This window comes from Papaver somniferum, chromosome 6 (assembly GCF_003573695.1).
Source record: "Papaver somniferum cultivar HN1 chromosome 6, ASM357369v1, whole genome shotgun sequence".
NCBI classification, from domain to species: Eukaryota; Viridiplantae; Streptophyta; class Magnoliopsida; order Ranunculales; family Papaveraceae; genus Papaver; species Papaver somniferum.
The window spans coordinates 145,064,374-145,089,427 of record NC_039363.1 but is presented as its reverse complement, the minus strand read 5'-3'; the positions used below and the strand labels follow the sequence as shown (position 1 = coordinate 145,089,427).

Genomic DNA, 25,054 nt, shown 5'->3' with positions numbered 1-25,054 from the left:
CCTGTTCGGAAAGTAACTCTGTGGAAAGTAACTTGTTCGGAAAGTAACTCTGTGGAACATGTGTTGGTTTGCAGGTTTCGAAGAAGAAAAAGATTGGGCCGAAGCAGTCTTCTACCATTGTGATGGGTGAGGCTGAGGTTCATGAAGAAGTTACCAGTCCGGTAAACGAAGAGTTTGCCGAGGATGAGATTTCTGATGGGGAAGAACGTACTGATACTTCCCCCCTAATGTCGAGGAGGATATTGGTGCGGGTTTTGAAGGTGATGGAGGAAATAATGCCGCGGTAGCTGATGGCAGTGTTATCGCTGATATGTCAGTCCCTGCTGGTGATGCGGCGGGAACTCTCCCCCCCATGTCTCAAGAGTTCTCTTTTGGCCGGGTTTATTCCGCAGGGGATCTCCTTGACGATGCTCTTGATTTTCCTGAAGACTTCTCTCTACTTTCCCCCAATGATGATTGGGATGTGCTCGGGGGGTCTGGTAAGGAAGACGCTGCTGTTCAGGATGGAGGCGCGGGTGATGCCGAAACTTGTGTTGATGAGGCAATATCAGCCAAGGGGAAGTCCGTGGTTGATTCGCCTTCTGAGGATTTCCCTCATTCGCTGACATTTGAGGGTGAGGACGCCATAATGGATTGGCTTAAGAAAAAGGGTTTGTTGCTTGTCCCTCATCCTGCCCCGGTGGTTGCTGGTGAAAAGGATTCCGATGCTTATACCCGTCGGATGATGGAACTGTCTTCCAAGGCGCGGGTATCTGAGATGTGGGGGAAAAGTTTGAGTGTTCCCGAAGCTACCCTTGTACCGGAGCCTCCTACTTCTGTCGAGGATATGATGGCCATATCTGACGGTTACCAATATGTTTTTCCTCAGCAGCGTGTCTTGGAGGTAAGTCTTCGTACATATCTCTTCGTGACGATTGAATCCTTCGGTGTAATAATGTTTGTCGTTTTGATGTGTAGATGATGAGGAGTGAGCATTGTAACCATGTGTTGTATCAATTCTTTAAGGCGAAATCTTTGAAGCTGGAGGCTAAGCTTCGTCACAGAGAAAAGGAATTATCTGCGGCTGAGGTAGAAATAGAAGAACTGAAGAGAAGCCTTAAAGAGAAAGAAAGGCTGGGTGAAGCGGAGGCTGGGCTTCGTTAAGAGCTCGCTGTCGTTCGCGCTGAGTTAGAGCAAACTCGCGGCCAAGTTTCAGCTTTCACAGGTTTGATTCTTTTTCCTCTTTTACCCTCGCAGTGCGTCGTAATTCCTCTATATTCCTTAGTTGTTCTGTCTGAGTCTCCCCACCCTATCTCCAGTGGGTGGCGTCCCCGAGGTGATATGGCTTCGAAACGAAAGGGCACGGCAAAAATCTCGTATCAAAGAGCTGGTCGAGAAAATTAAGAGTGAAGCCAAAAAGTGGGACGCTCGGGCTGAGGTATGGCGCGCAAGGCATGTTCAAATGGTTGATATGCAGAATTTGTATAACCATGACCGTACTTTGTTCAATGGTACGTTGTTGTGGACACGTGAGAATCTGCAGGAATCCCGTGAGCGAACTTCATTGTTGGAGTCTAGGATACATCTTCTGAAAGAGGAATTACGAAAGGCTCGCTCCCTTCCTTTTTCGGGAGTTAATGAGAGCATGCTGTGTCTTACCAGAGAACGGGACGATGCCCGAGCCGAAGTTTGGGCTCTAAGCAAGGCCCTTGCTGCGTCTCGCGCTGAAATAACACGTCTGGCTGAGTCTGAGAGAAATCTTGAAGTATGTATGTACATACTTGGCAAAGGGGTATCAGAAATAAACAACGAAGTCAACCATCTTCGTCACATGGATTCGATGAAGCAGGTAGAACTAGATGCCCGTCAATTTACTCTCACCAACCTTCAACTAGATTATAAGAAATTATCCGCGGAATATGACCATCTTGATGAAGCGCGAGATGCGGTTGTTAATGAGTATGAAGAGGCTTCGGCTTGTGTCGAAGGTATAACTCTATTTCATCGAGTGTGATTGTGTCTTTTCTGTGCTAACTCCCTTGTGTTGTCTTTTTTCAGAGCTCGAGGGACAACTCCGCGTTGCGAATGAAAAATTTGAAAAGGCTCAATCTTCCATAGCGCAGCAGGAAGAACATACTAATCATTTTAAGAGTTTGGCGGCATCCCGCGAAGAGGTTGTTGGTGCAGCTTCTAAAGAAGTGAATCGTCTATCTTCGTTGTTATCCCAAGCCCAACAGCGGACGATAGTTATTATGTATAAGGCTCGGTGTCAATTGGCTGAGGAGACAAACAAGATGCTGGAGAAGATTGATCTTGGCCTTAAGACCGAGCATGGCCTTGTGAAGAGCTATCCGCGTCGTCCAGTGCCTGCTTCCTTTCCTGGCTCCTTGGGACCCTCATCTGGTGGGAGCGTCCCTTCAACTCTTCGGAACAACCCTGCTGATGGGGCGGCATCTTCTAAGTAGAGACCGCGGCATCATTATCCTTCCGTTAGATTGTGCTAGTCTTTTGTAAAAAGAATATTTTTGATGTGTATTCCTTGTAAATTTTTGATGTGTAAATTTACAATCCATGGCCTTGCCGCTTTTTGTAACCAACCTTTATGAAATGGATCATTTTTTTGGTATACCTGCAATATCAGTTTGTTGTTTATTTTAGGCATTGTGATGAAAGACGCTAAAAACAAAATAGTTTTTTAAGTGTTTGGGTGCGATACCGAAGGGAGGCACCTTCGTGATCGGCTTGAGACCTGTCACCCCGCTGGCGAACCCTTGGACAGAGGATTACCATACGGTGGGTGCCGAGGCAACGTTCTAGGATATGGGGTTAAAAAATTTACATACACCCATTCCGTCGACCCGTTGCCTTAAGATTGGTTGGGTATCTCTTTCTGCTGGGTGCCTTCCCCCTGGTCTTACACTTATGGAAACTGATGAGGGAGCCCTGAGAGATTGTAGTTTAACTACTTTCCCCAATATTGTTGATAAGTTGATTTCTTGAATTTTTAGGAAAGCTTGTTTGATTGATAGGTTGAGGCCTGCAATTCCTCGTCCAGAGATAGAAACATGTAGAGCGGTCACGCTGCCTTCTTCTTCTGGTACTCTTCAAGCAGATGCAAAGCTGCGTTGCTCCTATGGGTAATATGGTTTAAGCCACTTAGCATTCCAAGGATGTCGGAGGACCTCGCCTTTGAGATTGCGAAGGTAATAGGAACCGCTTCCCGCAATGTCGTGTATTATAAAGGGTCCTCCCCACGTAGGTGCTAACTTTCCCCATCTCTTTTATCGTTGATACTGTGGGATAGTTCTTAACACATATTGTCCCTCTATAAAATTCCGAAGCTTGACCTTTTTGTTGTACTCCCTTGCTAGTCTTCGTTGATAATTTTCCATCTTCTGCAATGCTGCTTCCCTTCTTTCTTCTAGGTCTTTCAATCTCTCTAACATCATGTCTGTTGTGAGATTTTTCTCCCATGCTTCGGTCTTTGTGGTTGGCATGAGGATCTCTGTCGGGATGACTGCTTCAGCTCCATAAGTGAGGAGAAACGGGGATTCCCCGGTGGCAGATCTTCTTGTTGTTCTGTATGCCCATAACACATTATGCAACTGTTCACACCATCGCCCATTATGTTCGTCTAATTGTTTTTTGAGGATAAGGGCCAGGGTCTTGTTGGTAGCTTCCGCTTGTCCGTTGCTTTGAGGGTATATGGGGGTGGACTTGTTTTTCCTTATTTTGAAAGTGTTAAAGAGCATGTCTATGTTTTTCCCCTGTAATTGTTTACCATTATCGGACACGATTTCCGCTGGTATGCCGAATCTGCAAATAATATTTTGGAATATGAAAGTAAACACGTCCACGTCTCTGATCCTGGCTAAGGCTTTGGCTTCCACCCATTTGCTGAAGTAGTCCGTGTCTACTATCAAAAATCGTCTTTTCCCTGACCCTTCGACGAAAGGCCCGACGATATCTATGCCCCATTTCGTAAATGGCCACGGGCTATCTACAGAATTTAACAGTGTTGCCGGCGCGTGTATTTTTTTTGGCGAAGCGCTGACATTCTTCACACCGTCGGGACATCCTTGCAGCATCCTGTATCATTGTGGGCCAGTAATATCCTTGCGTTTTTGCTTTGTCGGATAGTGACCTCATGCCGCTATGATTCCCTGCGTCACCATAATGGATGTCGTTTAGAATTCGGTGCCCCTCTCTCCGGGATAAGCAACGTAGTAATGGCCCGAGGAAGGATTTCTTGTACAGGACCCCATCCCGGAGCTCATATCTTCCTACTTTGGAGAGTATTTTCCTAGCTTGTTTATGATCCGGGGGTAAGTTTCCCTTTTCGAGAAACGCATGGATCACCGTTCTCCAATCATCTCCGTTGCTGAAGTCTTCGTCTTGATTTTCTCTTGACAGGATATCTTCTTCGTCAAAATCGTTATGGATGTCTTCTCCTACTTGGTCTTCGATATTTTCTTCCACTGTATCTTGATTGGTAGCGAAGGAGAATTGAGATGCAATCGAAGGATCGTATACCCTTGTTATTTTAATAGCTTCGACGCTTTTATCCTTCAGCATGGATGATATATATGCTAGGGCATCCGCATGCCTGAGATCCTTTCTGCATAAGTGCCGGAATTTGATGTTCGGAATTTGTGACGCCAATGTTTGGACCAAGTCCATGTAAGCTGAGAGGGTGTCATCGTACACATTGTACTCGAGCTCTATTTGTCGTATGACAAGATGCGAATCACTTGTCAGTCTTACATCGGTTACCCCCATTTCTATTATTACACGGAGGGCATGTACGACTGCCTCGTATTCAACGATGTTGTTGGTATGCTCTTTGAATTCTAACCTGAGTGCCTGTACAATCTTTTCTCCGGTTGGGGTGGTGATGACAATGCCTATTCCTGCTCCTTCCTTATTTTTGGAACCGTCGACGAAGACTTCCCATTGTCTTTGACTCGCGGGTTCGAGGATATCCATTGGATCTTTGCTTTCTTCTTCGGCTTATGGTATTCCCTTAATCTCTTCGTCGTTGTCCAGGGGGAGGTCTGCTAAGAAATCCGCCAAAACTTGGGATTTTCGAGAATGTTGAATTTCATGAATGATGTTGAATTGGTCCAGGTGGGTGTTCCACTTGGCTATTCTGCCCACTTTTCCCGCGCTTTTGAGAACTGCTTCCAGTGGTGCTTTGCATGGGACGCGGACGAAGTGAGTTAGGAAGTAGGTTCTCAGCTTTTGAGTAGCCCAAACCAATCCTAGGATAAGCTGTTCGATCTTTGTGTAGTTCCTTCCCGCAAAATTGCGGGTCTTACTAACGTAATAGATAGGCTGTTCTATCTTCGTATTGGTTTTGACCAACACTGCGCTGGCTGCGTCTTCTGTTGCTGCTATGTACGATGCCAAAACCTCATCAGGATTCGGTTTATGCAGGATCGGAATTGAAGCTAGGTGTTCTTTGATTTTTTGGAAGGCTTCTTCGCATTATGCGGTCCATTCAAACTTACTCCCTTTTTTGAGAATATTGAAGAAATGTTTGCATTTGTCCGAGGATCGGGCAATAAATCTGCCCAAGGCTGTGATGGACCCATTGAGTTTCTGCACTTCTTTTAAATTCTTCGTGGACGGCATTTCTACTATGGCCTGAATCTTTACTGGGTCTACCTCAATTCCGCTTTTTGTTACCAGATACCCGAGGAATTTTCCCGAGGTGACGCCGAAAGTACATTTCTATGGATTCACTTTCATGTGATGTTTTCTCATTGCTTCGAAGATATCTCTCAGATCCTGGTGGTGATCTTTGCGCATCTTGCTTTTGACGAGCATATCGTCAACGTAAACTTCTAAGGTACTACCAATCCATGTCCTGAAGATAGCATCGACCATTCTTTGGTATGTTGCCCCTGCGTTTCGAAGTCCGAAAGGCATTCTAGTGTAGCAATAAAGGCCATGTGGGGTGTAAAACGCTGTGTGTGGCTGATATTCTTCTGCCATGGCTACTTGGTTGTATCCAGAATGTCCATCCATGAATGACATCTCTTCATATCCTTCTACCGCCTCTACCAGCTGATCTATGCTTGGCAAGGGATAGTTGTCCTTTGGACATGCCTTGTTGAGGTTAGTAAAATCGATGCATATCCTAACCCCTCCATTTTTATTAGGAACGACGACCATATTGGAGATCCACGTAGGGTACTTGACTTCCTTGATGAAACCTGCGTCTAGTAGTTTCCGAAGTTCTTTTTCCACGGCCTTATGATACTCCGGTGCAACTTTTCTTATTTTTTTCCTGAAAGGTGGTGTGCCTGGTTTGATGCGCAGCTCGTGTTGGATTACTTTTGGGTCAATCCCAGGCATATCTCCTAATTTCCAGGCGAATACATCCGCGTATTCTTTAAGTAATTTGATTAGAGAATCTTCTTTTTTTCGTCCATTATGGTCCCTACTTTGATCATCTTCGGGTTTTCTTCCGTTCCTATGTTGATTTCTTTTACGGGCTCTACTGGCGTGAACACCGGCTTCGGATCCCCGAGAACTGGGACGTTCTTTGATTGTTATTTAGTATGTTTCTGTCCTTCGTTGGATGCTGAAGTACTTGTCTCTGTGTTTAGGACATTATCATCTTTGGTCAAACCCCTTCCTGTAGTTTCCTTGAGGAACAGGTCTATGGCCTTCTCTTTCGCGGCTTCTTTATTTTTAATTCTTCGGGTTTTTCGCTGCTCTTCTTGTTCGTTGTTGATGCAATCCTGAGTGGCTTGGCACTCCCTTGCAGAGACCCGATCTCCCTTGATTTCCATTACTCCCTCAGGTGTAGGGAATCTGAGATATTGATAGTACGTTGCCGCCACTCCCTTGAGTTTATGTAGCCACTTTCGTACGATAATGGCGTTGTAGGGGGATGGGGCGTCAACCACGCTGAATCGTGTTTCTACTTTCATGGGTCCGGCGTTAACTTGCAACACGATGTCTCCCAATGGCTTCGTGGGTGAACCATTGAATCCGTAGATGGTGTAATAAGAGGTCATCAGTTGTTCTTCATGGAGTTTCATTCGTTTGAATGCTTCGTAGAATAGAACGTTTACTGAGATTCCTCCGTCAATGAGGATCTTTTTGAGGTTACATCCGGCTGCTGGTAGTGTGAGGACCAGGGGGTCGTTATGGTCTTCCATGTCCTCTTCGATATCCTCAGCATCAAAAATAATAGGCGAGTCCATCCACTCTTCGTGCTCGTCCATCTCTATCCCATCGATCTTATACAATTCGCAGCGGTCTTCGAACTGCTTCCGTAACCTCTTTCCTATCTGTGTTTTAAGTGAGGGCCCTGCGGCTTCAGAACACGAAATGGTGTTGATTGTGCGGTTACCTTATGGAAGCTGGACTGGCTTGGTTCTTTTGAATCTATCCTCGGTGACATCCTTTCGTATGTACTGTTTGAGCTCGCCAGCATCGATTAATTTTTGGATCATTATTTTGAGGTTTTTACATTTTTCGGTCTGGTGTCCGTTGAAGCAGTGATATTCACAATAATCTTTAGACTTATCGGTTCTCGAGGGCTGTTTTCCCTTCCTTTGATCTCTCTCAGGATCCGATCATAGCTAGCATTGAGCTTCGTGTAAACTTGATCTTCGAATTTTCGATCGCATGTTCGTCGTTCGTCCCTTCGTTCCTTCCTGTCTTCGTGAGGCCTCTCCGCTAAACAATTTCTTTTGGCCCCATTGGTTTGTTCTGCTGAATTGGTACGGTGAGACTTCTGCGTGTATGCCCTAGGGTTTTCACGCCGTATTTCTTCAAGACGAGCGTGCTTTTTAATAATTATTCGAAGATCTCCCTCTGTCTTAGGTACGCTTCCATGAATCTCAACGAATAGTGGACTCATTCGGTCTAATCCCCACTTGTAGCAGTTGATACTTACCACCGGGTCCACACTCCCTATGGCTTGGCAGACCTTGTGTCATCTGTTAGTGTATTCCCTCGTGGTTTCCTTATAGCCGATTGCTAGCGAAAAGAGCTTATCAATTCCAGTATTAACATCCTTGTTGTACATGTAAGTTCTTAAGAACTTTTCTGCGAGTTGGTCGTAGGAGTGGATGGAGTCTGGCGGCAGATTATCAAACCAAGACAATGCCGATCCCTTCAGGCTCGATGGGAAGTACCTACAGAGTACTGCGTCGTTTTGAATCCATCTAGCCAAGACACGGTTATAATACCGAATGTGTGCAGCGGGATCACTGGATCCGTCATAGCATTCAAATGTCGGGACATGGCACTTGAGTGGAATAGGGGTGCTGGCCAGGCGATGAGTTAGGGGCGTGGAGTTAGCCTCTCTCATGACCTCTTCTAACCTTCCCCCGCCTTGTCTATTTTTTAACTGCCTGATCTCTGCCATCATTTCATCACGCAGCTCTTCCATCGCGCGGTGGTGCCCTACGCTCTTCTACTCGTGATAGCTTGACTCTCCGTCGTTATAATCCGGGTCGGATGCGCTACTACCCCTTGCCGCTTTTCCATTTGCTGCTATGATGACTCTTCGGTCTCGGTTTGGTTCTGGTGCCTTTGAACTTGCTTCATCGAGTTGTTGACTCGTCTTTGTGCTTAGGGCAATCAGGTCTTTTAAATCATGGTTCTCTCTGGCCAACAGAGCTACAGCATCTGCGTAAATCTTCTGGCTCTTCTTCAATTCCTAAAGCTCGGCCATCAATCGATGTGATTGGTTCGACCCCTGATTGGGAGTCCCAGCTCGTGCTACTACGACAATGGTGCCGCCTTCTTCTATGGTTTGCACTAAAGGTGGGGGAGGTTCATCTTCGATTGTCGGCATTTCCAGATCGGGCGAAGTGCCCATCTACGGCGTTAGAGCCGCCGACACAGTTTGATTTTGCTCGTTTTTTGATGGCATTCCGAAGGTCGGCGAGTGCGCGGGTTGGTGTGTTCTGGATTCATCCAACCTTTCTTTTGGTTGGTGAAATTGATTCGTAGAAAAAGTTTTACTGGCTTCCGCAGCCTTTGGGGAAGCCGCTGTTGTACTATACTTTGTTGCAGCTGCTCTGAGGGCCGCGGCTGCGACGGAGTTAGCGTTCATAGGCGAAGTGATTTCCGCAGTGTCCTGCCTCTGACTGGTCATTTTTGATTTGTCTCCTTTCTGCTTGCTCCGGGTGATGATCGGGGTTGTCCTTGGTGCTTCCTTTGACGTGACTTTGGATTTTCCTGTTTCCTGCATCTTTTCCTTCGTGGGTCCTTTTGTCGCTTTCGTTTTCTTTCCGCACAAGGGAATTTCAAACAGCGAGAAACAGAAATGTCCGTGCGGATCGGGTTAGTTTACAAAATTCCTTACTCCAAGACCGGGAAAAACTGCCCGAGGGCCACAGAGAACTTTTAAAAATGTGGATTCATTGAAGGTACGCGGGAACGTGAAAGGATCCCCTTGAAAATGCACGTAGATCTTTTTGAAATTTTTTGAAAGCGACCAACTGGAAAGCCAGGTCCGTACGAGATCTAAAAAATGTAAATCCATGGATCTAAGCGATAAATATTTTAACCAGTTTAAATAGCTTCGACAGATACTGCCAGGATCATCGAAGATAACATGTGCGTTTTTGAATATAGTAAAGTTAACAAAAGGTAAATACTGCTAGAGCTGATGAAATAGAGCAATCATATGCTAATTTAATATGAAATCACAGGATAAGATAAATCTTTTACCGGGACGAAGTCCCTGTTTCTAGCGCCAAATTGTGAACACGTAAATCACGAATGCATCTATATGTTCACAAACAATATTCGCACTCTAGGTACAGACTCGCACTGATAATACAATGGCATTGATTCCTTGGCTCCAAACCTTCGGGTTTATCATAGCCTCATCCAATAACATCGAGAGGGGCGTTTTCGTAGGGGAAGATAAAGAAAACGAAGCATAAAAGTAAAACTCATGGAGCGTTAGGCAAATATAAAGTGCTGAAATGTAAATAAGACTGGGATTTACGTGGTTCAGCACTAAGGCCTACATCCACGGGGTTGTTGTTTCACTATATACTTGATGGTTACAAAGATAGTCGAGTGACTTTGGGGTTTACATAGATCTGTATATGGTAAAGGACTAACTTACACTCACAATTTCTCTCTCCTTCCCTTCCTTAATTTTTCGATCCCCTTACTCTTGGTGGAGAGGGGGTATTTATAGGGTTAGAGTGTGGGACCCATCTCTGAGGACCGTTGGAACCTTATCTTCTTGTGTTCTGTGTCCATCACGCGGGGGTCTTCGTTTATTACTTCATCACGCAGAGTCGTCCTCGTTCGTTCCACGGGTTGATCGACACGTATGCTGCTCAGAGTGTTTAATGCGGGTAGTTGAGGTGCCTGCTCGTGTCAGGCAAGTGTCTTCTGCCCCTGTCACATCCATGTCAGTTCATTTTCTCTCCACCGTTGATCTTGGCTTCTTTTGGGGATGAGATAAAGTAACTCTTAGAGAGTTATCTGGTGATCCGCAGTACATCGTGTTACCGGTACGTCTTTTTAACTTCTGCCCTTAGATTTGTTCGGGCAAAGATCCAACGTCGGCGGGATGGGAATCTTGGCTGTGGGCACATGTCATCATGCTTTGATGACTTTGTCCGCATGCTCTCCACGTATGTTCCTATATACACGTGTTTGATGATGAAATATGTGCACACAAGATCAGTTGTTACTTGTCTCATGGTAGGCCTATCTTCACAGTTCATATTCAGGCATTTCTTTGCAAGCTCGGTAAATTCAAGTACTTGTTCTGGCGTACCCTCATTTACTACTCGATCATCAAGAAGTGGGGACAGATTGCCATCTTCCATTGATGAAATGAAATATGAAGCAAGATTTCTTTGTTCTTCTGATCTCTCCCGAGAATGGGTTTTTTTTCCTGTCATCTACGTGCTAATATTGTTGGGGTTCAGAGCCCTCTACGTGCTAATTTTGCGGAAATATATTAGCTAAAAAGAAACATTTGATCTCTCGGATTGCTCTATGAACCTTACTATGATCTAGGATAAGAAGAAGAGAAAGAGAACCTCATAGATGCAATCCATAAACAAAGCAACAAGAAGTAAAGTACTCACGGATTTAACGTGGTTCAACAACATACACAATGTGTGTAATATTGTCTACCTACGACCTCTTTATTCATTATAGAATCACCACTGAGAATTACACAACTGATTTACTAAATCAATCCATCGACTCACCACAACGTGACCGAACACAAGAACTCTCACAAGCACCCTATAAGATCCCACGTAGCATCTTCACCCGTATGAGATAATGTTTACCACATTATCTACCACAACGAGACGATCTTCTCTGCACACCCTGATATAGATTATCATGGACGTCTTTAGCTCAACACCAATAATCTAATCCAACACCACCAAGATGATCTTCTCCTCAACAAGATGTCTTACCAACATCTCCATACGAATACTCCATAACAACATATCTTCCAACATCGATAAGTATCCCATAAACACCATAATGATGTACTCCTTCCACCATTAGGTCTCTCACATAACCACCTGAATAGGTGGGATGAATCCCTCACATCTCTACGAGATTTACATTGAGGATTCCATGACTAAAACACCTAGCCTAGAGCTCCTTATATAGGAGTCACAAACTTGGTTCCCAAGTCTTGGCCTCCTTGGATTAGGAAACCGACTCATACTAGGAAACCATGATCAATTTAGGATCTCATCTTAATATGATAATTAACTCAAACTAAGAATTTAGCCTAAACTAGGAAACCCACGTTTCCTTACAAATACTTGAGAAAGATAGAATGTAGAATGGTCTGGGGGGTAATTACCAAGAGTAACACTTAGAATTGGGAATTGTTCACCACTGATTGTATTACTAGTGCAACCTTTTCCATCTTTCCTCCCGTCGCCAGAACTGCCCGTTGGACACGTACAATTATAGCTCCCATTGGTATTAATGCAAATCCCATCACATGGATTGTCGTTTTGATCCTCACACTCGTTCACGTCTGTTGAGCATAAAGAACATGACAGTTAAGCTTTTGATCTCTATGAATTGTGAATCATATGTACAGACATACCTTTGCAGCCAGGACTAAGATAGGGGTTCCCGGTGTAACCGTCGAGGCAAGTGCAACGATATCCTGGATTGTTGTCCGAATTCTTACAGTAGGTATTCTCCTGGCAAGCATAAGTGGCTGAATCTTTTTTGGCTTCTTCACAAGTCTTGGTCCCTATCGCCCAATCAAGAACGACGGGTATGTCTTTCACTTTACTTTCGGGTAGAAGATCTGATGCAGAAAACGTATACTGCTCGCGATCAGCCAGGAAAGCATAACTGCAAGGATTGAAAGCTAAGAAGGTGATGTTGTTGGGAATCCATATCAACCCTGTACTCAAAGTATTTATCCCCTTTGGGATAGTGTTCTGGCAACATCCATTTCCATTGCAAGTCCCTTCTCTCATATCTTCCCTACTATTACAAACTGATACACACTGGCTTGAGTAGTTCTTCCCAAGCTCATCCAATCCTAGGAGCGCTCCACCGGAATTACACCCGATTGTGAAAAGCCTGTTTTTTGTGTTGGAGAATGTAAATGGGGTCGGCTTCAAAGTTGATGTGACTATCTGATTATCCAACACCAAATCTCCAGACATATTGTAACCTAATGTAGCTACCATGCTCTTTTGTCGAATTTCAGTTTCTGATATACTTAAAATTTCAAGCTTGCCTCTGCCGATGAAGGCCTTGGGAGGGTCATAAGAAGAATTGCAGTTAACATTATACCCAGACCCAACTCCATGAATGGAGCACCCTCCTGCTCCTCGACTATCATCATCACCTCCGACGGTTATACCGAGCGGGTAAGGAATGCTAATATTACCGCATCTGGCTTGACAACCTGGCTTTGTCTCACCAAATGCAGCTACTAACGATACTACCGGTAACCAGCAAGAGATCGTCTGGATTAATAAGAACTTTTGTGAAAACATAATTCGCAAGAATTTGCTAATTACTGCAGTTAACTAGTTCTGGAGGAAGTAATGGATCATTTACCCATTTTATGTGAACTTCTTAGATTAAGTAAATAAAATATCAACCATCTTCACCAACTTGCGCATAGAGTTGAATAAACAAGAAAAATAAACTGCAAGTTGAGCTCTCAAGATAAGTCGCACCACAGATTATGGTCAAATTAAGGAAAATCTGCACTACGACTGTCTGCAGCTCCAAGACTCCATTATCTTATAAGGATAGAACACGTAATCTTGATTATTCCAAAAAAAAACAGCACAAGTACACCATTTTTCTTGTATCACATCTTTCCAAAAAATTATCTTACTTTTTTAATTCGAGCCATATATCTGTTTGACCCCGCAACGTAGAGTGCGAAGTTCACTTATGCCAAGACTTAATATTTCCATATGAGTGATTATACAAATAATATACAAAATGTGTGATTGTCATAAAAACCCATCAAGATCCATGAACTAATCATCTAGGGATGTTCATCGAGGCTATTGTATCTTCAACCAACGCATAATGTCCGGAATCAATGGCACTGGAAGAGATAAGTGGAACTGTATAGAGGTCCCTCGGTTCAGCTGGTAATACTAAGTTTGTTCCATTGTTTGGTTGACGAGCCCATACACGTGTTTCCACGCCTCTAAAACTCTCTAGTTCTGCTGTTACTCGTTTCATTGTCGGCCTTTCTTCACCCTTCAACTTCAGGCATCTCTTTGCAAGCTCAGCAACTGCAAGTACTTGTTCTGGTCTCCCTTCATTTACTACTCGGGCCTCGAGAAGTGGGAGCAGATGGTCTTCTTGCATGAACAAAATGAAATATGTTGCAAGATTTCTTAGTTCTCCGGATCTCTCGGAAAGAATTGGCTTCTTTCCTGTCAATATTTCTACAAGAACAACACCAAAGCTATAAACATCACTCTTCTCTGTCAGCTGTCCTGTCTGGTGGTACTCTGGATCCAAATATCCTCTGGTCCCTAATACGACTGTTGATAATTCTGTTTGGTCCAGCGGAATCAACCTTGACGCTCCAAAGTCCGCTACTTTTGCAGTGTAATTTTCATCAAGAAGTATGTTAGCAGACTTGACATCTCTGTGGATTATGGGAATAGCAGCTGCAGAATGTAAATAAGCAAGTGCACCTGCTGTTTCGACCGCAATCCTCAAACGGCTTTCCCAAGAAATGGAAGGCAACCCACTGTTGTGGTGGATATGCTGGGAGAGGGTGCGATTAGAAACATATTCATATACAAGTAAATGAACTTCAGTTTCTAAACAACACCCCAAGAGCTTCACCACATTTCGATGATTAATCTGAGTCAACATAAAAACCTCATTTATAAATTGCTCGATTTGGCTCTGATCAACTATCTTGGATTTCTTAATGGCAACTGTATGATTATCCGGTAAGGTTCCCTTGTAAACGGTTCCATAGCCTCCTTGTCCGAGGATCAGACTCTCATTATAGTTGTTGGTTGCTAGCTTTAGCTCTTCTGCTGTAAAGATCTTTGAAGTCTCTACGCCACCTTCATTCGACGATATTTGTTGTTTTAATAGCAGCCCACCATTTTGTTGAAAAAATTTCTCTTTCATTTTAATTAACCTTCTTTTTTTAATGATCAAATATAACCAAGAACTTGCAACAATGATAAACAAGAGCCCTGAACCAATACCTGCATTGCCAGTATGAGTTCAATTAGTACGCATGTCAGTTATTTAAAATACAAACCGAAGCAATGGGAGTAGACATTACCAAGAGTAACCCTTAATATTGCGATTGCAGCCTTTCCCATCTTTCCTCCCATCTCCGGAACTTCCAATTGGACAAGTACAGTTGTAGCTTCCCATGGTGTTGACGCAAATCCCCTCACAGGGGTTGCTGTTTTGATCTTCACACTCATTCACGTCTATCAAGCATAAAGATTTTGCACTTATCATTTCATTTGCAAATTAAATCAAGATTGGTCTCTATAAATAAATCATAAAATTATGCTTATGAAAAGATGTACCTTGACATCCAGGACTGATATAGGGGTTCCCCTTGTAACCATCATGACAAGTGCAACGATACCCTGGATTGTTTTCGGAATTGCTGCAGTAACTGTTCTGCTGGCAAGCATAAGTGGCTAAATCTCTTTGTGCTTCTTCGCATGTCTTACTCCCTACCGCCCAATCAAGAACAACGGCTATATTTCTAACTCTACTCTCAGCCAAAAGATCCGACGCAGAGAACGTATATTGTTCTTGATCAGCTAGGAAAGCGTAACTGCAAGGATTGAAAGATAAGAAGCTAACGTTGACAACCCTTACCAACCCTGTACTTAGCCACTTTATCCCCTTGGGAATAGTATTCATGCAACATCCGCCGCCATCACAGGAGCTCTCTTTTACAAAATCTTGACTAGCACATAATGACACACACTGGCTGAGTAGTTCTTCTCAAGCTGATCTCTTCCTAAAATAGTTCCGCCTGAGTTGCACCCTATTGTAAATAGCCTGTTTTTCGTGTTCGAGAACGTAAATGGTGTCGAACCCAAATTCGATGTGACCCTCGAATCATCCAATACCAAATTACCAGCCATATTGTAACATAATGCAGCTACCACGTTCTTTTTTTTTTTTTTTGATCGTGAAAGGGGAATATATTGATTGAAGAAATAAGAATTGTTACAACCAGACTTTGAATAGCAAATTACAAATGGATACACCTTTCAATCGAAAGGGCAGAGATGACCAAGGAGATCAAAAGGATCCTTACAATTGCAAGCCGTAAGAAAACTAAGCCCAGGGGACACAAACTCATCGAAGCCCAAGACCAGTTCCAGATACCCGGATAGCAACTGGCCATGTAAAGTAAAAGTCCAGCGAAGATGAAACCCTAATCGTTACCAAAAACTTGCCGCCACCCTTTGCACCACCATTGCAAAAACTTGCCCTGAGTATGGACGAAACCACCACCATTAATGAGTACTAAGAACTGATGATGGAAGCCTTTTCTTCTTCAGAAACCAACACCATTGTTGATTTAGAACTGAAAATGAGGACTTTACCCTGAATATCAACAGAACCAGCACAATTAATGATTATTAAGAACTGATCCATGCCTTTTCTTCATCAGAATCCAACACTATTGTTGATTTAGAACTGAAAATGGGTGAAGGGATGTGTAGTGGATGGGTGAAGGAGATCTATGAGATGGGTGGTAGAAGCATTTTTTTGATGGAGCAAGATTTTTTGATGGAGCAAGATTTTATTACAAAGAAATGTTTGAAGGAGATTTGATTTAGGTTAAAATTAAGTGGTTTTTATGTATCAATTCTGATTAATGAAGAGGATTACGGGGTTTCAGAGAATATATGGACGAGGTAAAGAAGTGGTAGGTAAATGTACCACCATTCTTCAAACTAAGATGAGGTGAGATGAGACTTGGGAAAAAGAAAAGGGGATCTTCTTCGATCCAGGGAAGAAGAGAGATACAGGAGAGAGAGAAGTCAAGTATCATGACTACCTGATTCTCTACAACAACCCGGGGATTTCCAACAAACAACTAAAGACTACATTAAACTAAAACGGATGTCTTGCTCGGATCTAGTCCGATTAGACTAAATCCGAGCAAGAAAGGAACGGCGGTTGGTTTTGTTTTTCGGTAGTAGTGTTTTTAGAGAGGAGAGAGGGGAAAGAGGGAAGAAGAGCAATGTTTTTTTCGAATTTCAGTTTCTGATATACTTAAAATCTCAAGGTTACTGGTGCCAATAAAGGCCTTAGGAGGGTCGTAGGAAGTATTACAGTTGACGTTATAGCCATACCCAACTCCATGAATGGAGCATCCTTGTGCTCCTCTGTAATCATCCTCGCCTCCAACAGTTATACCAAACGGGTAAGGAATGGTGACGTTACCGCATTTTGCTTGACAACCAGGCTTTGCCTCACCGAAAGCAGAAACCACCGATGCAAACAAGAACCAGCAAGAGATCAGACAGATAGATAAGAGCTGTGGTAGAAACATAATTCTGGCTAATATCTAAAGAATTGGCCAATTACGTTCTTCTGCTAGTTTGCTTTGACGAAGAAAATGGAGTTCTTAAAGCTTTTTGGAGGATGCGTAATTGACTTTTGCTGCTTACTATTCAATTGCATTGACATAAGAATATTGACTTTGAATATGAGGGAATCCATGCACATTCTCACGAGTCAATGTCTTCTTTTTTTTGTTTTTTGCGAGCCGTGAATCATGTCTCAGTAAATGCATGAAATTTGTCAATCTAACTTCATTCACCAGCACACATTTGTTGAATAAACAAGAAAGTACAAATGCAAGTTGAGTTCTCCGGAGTGCAGATAAGTCTGAATGCGTTAGCATTTTCTCGAATGTAAGAGCTTGTTTGGTATAGTTTTTAAAAACAGTTTTCAAAATAGATTTTTACTGTTTTAAAAACATACCCTTTTTTCCTTGTTTTCATTTTCTAAAAATTGTTTGGTAGGATAAAAACTATTTTTAAAAACCAAGAAAAATCAACTAAATCAGATAAAATGTAAAGACTCGTCTAAGATATAGTGATACTGGTCATGACTCACTTGCAGTCATTCCCCGATCTCTTACTTTGTTCTGAAAAGAAAAAGAAGGAAAAAAAAAAAGAGAGAAAACATAGAAAACAATAATTTGTTGTTTTCATTTTTTTCCCTTTCTTTGTTTTCAAAAACAGAAAACAAATGGAAAACATTTTTCTGAAAATGTCCCTACCAAACGCGTTTTCTCTTATTTTCTGTTTTCTCTATTTTCAAAAACAGAAAACTGTTTTTAAAAACTATACCAAACAGGCTCTAAATAACTAGACTTTTTGGTATTTTCTTAAATGTACGGGCTACTTAACATACTCGTCCGTAGCATGAACTCACATTTAGCGAGTTTCGCAGGCTACGTAATTTTGTTCTTTTTTCTTTTTCTCTTTGAATTAAATGATTTTACAGTAATTGAGGATATTTTAGTTGAAAATCTCTCGAAAAAAATTAGTGTTTTGGTACGAGCAATTTTAGCATTGAGATTAGGAATTGGTAAAAATTTTAAAAATTGGATCATTATACTTTCGCATTGAGATAACTAGTTGGTCACCTGTGCTATGCACGAGTATGGTTTTCGATTGTCAAATATTTGATCATTTTTTAACTTCATTTCAACGCAAATAAATAAGAGGATATTATTGAAAAACTAATAGAATGTAGTATAATTGCTTCAAAAAAAAGTGTAATAGAATTTTTCCTAAAATAAAGATTTACACGTTTTTACCCGAAATTAAAAAAAAAAAAAAAAAACTAAAAGTTTACCATAATAATGCTTCATATGATATTTAAGTCTCATGTTTTATAATTCCTAGAATCCAATATGATTTTGTAGTCTAATGGACTATTTAAAATTAAACTCATTTTTTTTTTAAGTTTGTATATGATTCCAGAGCAGGGAGAATCAGGAAATTCTTGGAAAAATATGAAAACCTCTATGTAATATGGGACTCGTAGGAAACCTTAGACATCTTCAAAGCATATGGTATTTATTCAAGTTTCATAAATTGATTAAGAGTGTTATCGCACCAACCTTTCATTGCATTGACATTCTTTAAATTTCTAAAGCTCATGCATTTATTTTATATACTCTCATCTTTGTTGGTCCACTCAATTATTTTATTTTTTTATTTCATCAGCCAAAACGTTATCGAAATTATGATACGTTATATCCCTAAAAAAAAATTGTCCAGTTACTTGATTTTTTAAATATTCATTAATCTCCATTAAGTCATGTGACTGTGTTGGGTATTTTTTTTAAGGTAAAATAATTGGGAGCAATGAGCTTTTTTGGTTGTTTAATGGGTTTTCTCTTGATTTTTGTTCTCTCCCCTGCCTAAAAATGGTTTCTACATGGAAATTATCAAACTAAGAATAAATTAGAACTTAAATAATATAGAGACAATAAAATCACAAATACAAAACAAAAGGGATTTTTGAGCTTTGGACGGTCGGATAACAATTTGAGAGACAAACGTTGCATCCGACCATCCCAATTTCATCCTAATAAACGATATCCGACGATCCTAAGGTTTTTAAGTTGTCTCATTATCAATTTACATTTATCGGATTTCATCCCTAGGACTATTTTTTATGCTAAAAAGGTAAATATCAAAAAACTCAAATGCTAAGAAAGTCCTTATAATAAAATATACAACCACACGATTTTTTTTCTTTAACATCGGGACTTATAAGCATGATTTACCAGTTTTACAGACACCTACTACAACTACACGAGCATTCGATTTAAACATTTTATTCTCCATATACAAATAAAGCGCGCAAAAAATCTTTCAAATCAACAATCCCAATTAGTAAGATCCACAAAATAGAATTAAATTAAATCATCTTTCATGGTCATGGTCATTGAAGAACTGTGCAGAAAAACTCATATAACCATTGTAAATCATATGGATAATAACTTGTATGAATCATAAGAGGAAAAATAATGATGCATGTGAGACGATAATTAGCGAGGATAATAAGAAGACAATAAGCTACATCGGAATTATTAACTATTAAGGAACAAAAAATTAGGACTTTTAAGATGAAAACTGTTACAAAAATATAATGTTGTAAGATGAGAATTTTCTCAATAGAAAAGTTATTATGGTTTAGTGTACATCTTCGGGACTCAAATAATTCATTGGTACAAATCATCCGGATTTAAATAATTCTTTTGCACAAATCATCTACCATCTTATACAACTAAAGTGATTGGTATAATATGAAACTTTAAGAACTACATCACTGAAAATTACTAAATAAAATAAAATAAATCATCAGAAACTCTTAGTTTCAAAGTCTACCTGTTCAGTTAAAGCTACCAAAATACACCATAGGGTTGACCAAATAATTGTAGCATGTTCTCGGCTTTAAAATGTAAAATTCGAACAATTTTCTAGTTTTACTTTTCCAAGAGTTTAGCTTGTGATTGTAATGGGAATCTTAGGGTAGTTCCTTTGGTACCAAATATATTTTTTTAGCAAGCCACGTGGATGGACAAACGTGAAAATCAAAGTAAAATGAAGGCTTTCTAGGGTCCAGTAGTTTTCTTTTTTAATATAAAATATTTTATAGGATAAAGTTAAAATATAAAGTATTATATTTATTTGAGATAAAACAGGATAAAGTGAGTAAAGAAGTTGTAAAATAATTTTTGGAAAACCTAATTATACTGGGAGATGGTGGAAGAGCCACGGGCGGTCGTAGAAGACCCTCCCACCGATTTTGTTCATATACGCAAATTTAGTTGGTCCGCGTTGTTTTAAATGAAACGCGCTTCTTATCAAATACAAAGTGAGAACCAAATGAGAACAGAATATAGAAATAACTATGAAGTTCCGCCAGGTACTAAAGAAGGTTAGTTAAATCTAGAGCTACATGACCGTGGTTTTTCCCTATATTGTTCTATCTTGTTAGAATGTGGGGCTGATATACATTTGTTTACAGAGTGAATTCTAGTCGATCCCTTTAATTCTTTGATGAGTTGTCTACCACACTTCACGTTTTGTTGATACCATCATGTATGAAAAAACCTTAACTTTGAGGTCTAATCGAGTGCTTATGTTTCAGCCATAAATCTTTATGCAGGATTTGAGTAGGGTTCACTAAAATACAACATGAGGAGAAACAACGAACAGATTTGTCACTACTATGTTTACCCATGCTAGCAAGTTGAATAGCAGTGGAGAAGACACATGGAGAAAAATGAACAGGCGAGACGAAATCTGGTGCGCACTTTTTACATAATTCAGATATTGTCCATGTTTTCGAACTCCATAAAACCCATTAAAGTATTAGCACTTTCAAATTGGTCTGTTTGCAGACGTCATGTTCTCAAGAAAAAGTAGTTTGGAGAAGTCTGCGGGGTGACATAAAACAGCCAAAGAAAAAAAAATGTAGCACAATAAATCCCTGACCCATATTATTTTTTACTGATCTCCTTTTTGATGGCAAGAACAGTAATAAAATGTAAGAGTTATCTGTAAAGGTACCTCACATAGTGTTGAGCATATGCAAAAATATGTATTCGTTCTACAATATTCCGCCTGAAAGGTATACCTAATGTAACCAAATAAAAAGAATTCATACTAAATGGTGAGCGTGTATCATATCTCAGTCGGGCGAAAGAGCTTCAATAAAATAAATATATCATCCTCTTAATAATTCATAGAAAAATTAAGACCCAACTGCCAATACACTAAAAATGTATCCACTACATAAGCTCTGGGTAAGTAAAATAAAGAAAAGAGAGAATCTTGAAGTAGAATCCATTACATAAGCTACGGGTAAGTAAAATAAAGAAAAGAGAGAATCTTGAAGTAGAAATTAAAACTGTACCTTTTGTGGGAGAGTCGGCCTAAGCAAATGACTGTTTGGGGATACTCCACAGGGTATTTCCATACAGCCTCTTAGGTGATGTCCTGCTCAAAAATTCAGGCCGGCTATGATTTGGAGACACATTATTAACCTTTTTCAGTTACAGACTTGTGTTTACTAGTTGCTTCCTACATCAAGCGCAAATTTGGATCAAATCACAGGTAAAACTCAACCAAGCGAATACATGGAGAATTAATATATCTTTTTGAGTCAAGGAGCAAATTGAGTACGACTTTTTCAAAACAATACAATATAAGATGAATTTCAAACGTAGAAACTTAACAAATTAACACCTTCACTATGGGTTCATACACAAATCCAAGGTCTTAATCTTTGGGTTCACCATTGCTATTTCATAAAAAAGATGTATGAATTTGGAAAATAAGAACACTAATTCCATTCTCTAAAATTCATGCAAACAACATGAAAGAAACCCTGTCAAGAGAGCTTCAAGAGAAGGTAAATTTAATTATTGAAAACCAATGAACCAGAACCATTTCTAAGATAATTGGCAATGAGAGGTTTAGCCACACACTGAATCAGGAATTTTATCGCAATTTTTTTTAGAAACTATGGACTTGTTAATCAGCTCGATATCAAATACAATCGGGAAAATATATAATTGTAAGTACCCTTGTGGTACTGATATCCAAATCTTCTTCAACGAAGAAAAGCCCAATCCAATAATCATCATAAAATCACAAAAATAAAAACATTTGCACTGAAAATCCATATCTAAAAAAAAACATCAAAATCAGTATGAATTTGTTCAAGAAAAAAATTGAGTTACATAACTCCAACACGTCGACGATATAAACACCTGGAAAACAGTAAGAGACACAAATCTCGCATATTCATCAATAAAACTTACACATAAGAATTTTTTTTACAATTTTTTTTTACAAATCATTGAAACTTTATCATAGAATAAAATCCTAGCAATTTCCCACTTGAACGAAGAATTCGAAATAAGAAAATAAAACTCACTCGAGCAGTTTTCAAATGAGAGAACCAATCGCCAATATATCTGCAAAACAAAAACGACATCCACATATCAGATTAATATTCAACGTAAACATCCATAAACATAACAAAAAAAACATTCAAGCGACGGCGAGAATGAGGCTTGGTTTTTCCCAAGCGTTTTTATACATGGAGATAGTACTCTTTTTGGAATTAATGTTTTATATTTACTAAAAAAATGTAAAGATATTATTCTTTTTTTAAGAGAAAAAAATATTTTTCCTTCTATATATATCCTTGTTCATTGGAGTTTTTAGAATCAAATTTATATTTACCACACAAAAAAAACTCGAAAATGATAATGTGGTATTATCTTTTGATTCAATTTTGGAAAATATCTATTATGCTGTCATATTATTTATTAGAATTATACTGAAAAATAAATTATCTTTGAAATTAATTGAATTGAACCTACTCTTTGAAATCCAATTGATCGTTGTATACAGAAACAAAAATTCAAATTTACCCGACAAAATCAAAAGATTATCTTGAAACAACATCCAAGAACTGTTGTTGATGGGATGTTATTTTCAATGAACGGTACTGAAAACTCCTATTTCCGCTTCTGCCTTCACCATAAGGAGTTGTATAATTGAATTGGGCTAGGATATACGTGTCTAATCACATAGGCATGTGGGGCAGCAAAGATTAAATAGATAAATATTAACTAAATTCAGAGAACGTGTAATCCTCTCATTCGTGTGGCTTTTGGTAACTCGTTGTTGCGACTGATGCCGATATGTAAACTAGTACTCTTATAGAGTCTCAGATAAACTATTAAACACATTAAACACAAAGAGGTTTACCCAAATTAAAGAAGCAGGCAAATACTTAAGTTCTGAACCACGAATGTCTGACACATCTTATATAGCTTTCCATTAAACAATATCGTTGTAACCCAGCAGGAAGTCAAAGAGTTGGTGGTGTTAAATAAGTAGAAAACACTCGAAAAGTGATAGCATCACGTCCACAATGTAGCATATTGTGATATCTGAGAGGAATGGAAAATAAAAAGTACGCCTATAATTAAGTAATTAAGTAATTTTGGTAATCAGTTACGGTAAGCAGAATCATACAACAGCATCGTGCAAATAAATAACCTGCAAGCAGAAAGTAGAAGAATCATGATTTTTAATAGTATCTAGGTTGACTTTGAAAACGAAAAAATAAAATCTAGGGAAACCATAGGGAAGTAACAAATATTAATATGAAAAAGGAATCCCTTACCTTATCAGTTCACGAGAAGAAACAAACATCTGCACCAAGAGCTTCAAAGAAAAAAAAGAAGCTTCACAACGACTAAATCGTTTCCTAATATTGATAGATCACATAACAGTAAAAACAACAACAACGAACAACAAAAATGCGTAGGAATAACAAATATGCGTAGCACTGTAAAACAAAACTCATCACCTCATATTTACACGGCATCATTGATTTAATTTTCGGCACTAAATCCTAAACAAAATGGAAGCACAACCAACATCTGTAAACCAAAACCAAACAACATCATAAAGACCGGATATTAACTACTAAATTACTAATAGTATTAACAATAATAAAATACGAACCAAAAAAGCAAGAAGAAAAAACCCTAGCCGGGAAAAAACTCACCGCCGAAACAACATGACCCCAATGTTGCTGGAGCACTTTATATAGATGGCATGAGCGCGAAATTTCCAGAAAAACAAAACCGCGAAATAGCTAAAAAAATATTTTATTTAAAGAATAAAATCGTGATACCCATCAAAATCTTTAAAATTTGGATATTTTTGTTATCTCCATATCATCATACTTACATTTTAGAATAAAAAATCTAAGGAATATCAAGATATAACAATATTTAAAATCCACCTTTTTATTATTATCAAATATAATAAACTCCATAAATGGGAGTATCTACCTTATTTATCAATTTTCTTGATTTTATATATATTTTATTTTAATTATGGTATAAACAATATTAAGAAAAGTAACATGAAAATAATTTTATTAATCCGAAAATATTGCTCGGGTTTTGTTTTGTATGAGCCCGTTTTTTGTTTTCTGGATTTTTTGTATGTTAATCGATATTTGCTTCCATTTTTATGTTTCAAATTCTAACGATTGTGTTTTTTCTTTTTTTTGTCAAACATGATCAATAATAATGCCATTCGCAAGAGAGATATATCATCCGATCGAAAGGTTAGTATCCACGATCAATTTAATCATTTTTTTAAGTTTCTCATCGTTGGAAGTGTAATAATCGGGATTAACTTATTCGTTAGCTTCAATTTGATTTTAACTGATAGAACGAAGTTGTAATTAGAAAAAAAGAAACTCGAAGAATTGTAACAGGACATTGGACATATTTTTTTTTTTTTTTTAAATTTCTGATGCGATCGATTGCCTGATTACTTTTGTGATTGATGCATGATTAATTTAGTTCTCGGGCGAAACCGTGATAACTTAATTACTTTTGGTAATATTTTATTCTTCGGAATAAATTTTTATTGGCAACAAAAAAATTTGTTTCCAGAAAAAAGATTACGTGGGGCTTTTACACTTTTTCTATTTGTACACGTGTGAAAAACTTCGTTTTTAA

At 39.5% G+C, this 25,054-nt stretch overlaps 2 protein-coding genes across 2 annotated transcripts in view; both read right to left on the bottom strand.

Annotated features, from left to right (window-relative positions):
- LOC113291618 (wall-associated receptor kinase 2-like) overlaps positions 1–13,023 on the bottom strand; it is a 46,795-nt gene extending 33,772 nt beyond the window's left edge. The window contains exons 1-2 of the mRNA XM_026541132.1: positions 12,065–13,023; positions 11,813–11,992 (exon numbers count right to left, since the gene is read on the bottom strand). Coding sequence (XP_026396917.1) covers positions 11,813–11,992; positions 12,065–12,977 — 1,093 coding nt within the window. The 5' untranslated portion in view covers positions 12,978–13,023. The remainder of the gene's footprint in view (positions 1–11,812; positions 11,993–12,064) is intronic.
- A 277-nt stretch (positions 13,024–13,300) lies between these two features.
- Positions 13,301–17,048, bottom strand: LOC113289674 (wall-associated receptor kinase-like 1). Its single transcript, XM_026539002.1, has 3 exons — positions 15,018–17,048; positions 14,762–14,915; positions 13,301–14,681 (listed from the first exon to the last, which is right to left on the bottom strand). The coding sequence occupies exons 2-3, from the start codon at positions 14,907–14,909 to the stop codon at positions 13,480–13,482; spliced, it is 1,350 nt and encodes a 449-aa protein (XP_026394787.1). The 5' UTR covers positions 14,910–14,915; positions 15,018–17,048; the 3' UTR covers positions 13,301–13,479.
- Positions 17,049–25,054: the final 8,006 nt, after the last annotated feature.

What these genes read in the sequence shown, in the direction of transcription:
- LOC113289674 (XM_026539002.1), bottom strand. Translation starts at nt 14,909, where the DNA reads ATGAGTGTGAAGATCAAAACAGCAACCCCTGTGAGGGGATTTGCGTCA. An exon ending in AATATTAAGGGTTACTCTTG is followed by an intron (nt 14,682 to 14,761) that starts GTAATGTCTACT and finishes CTGGCAATGCAG; the next exon opens with GTATTGGTTCAGGGCTCTTG.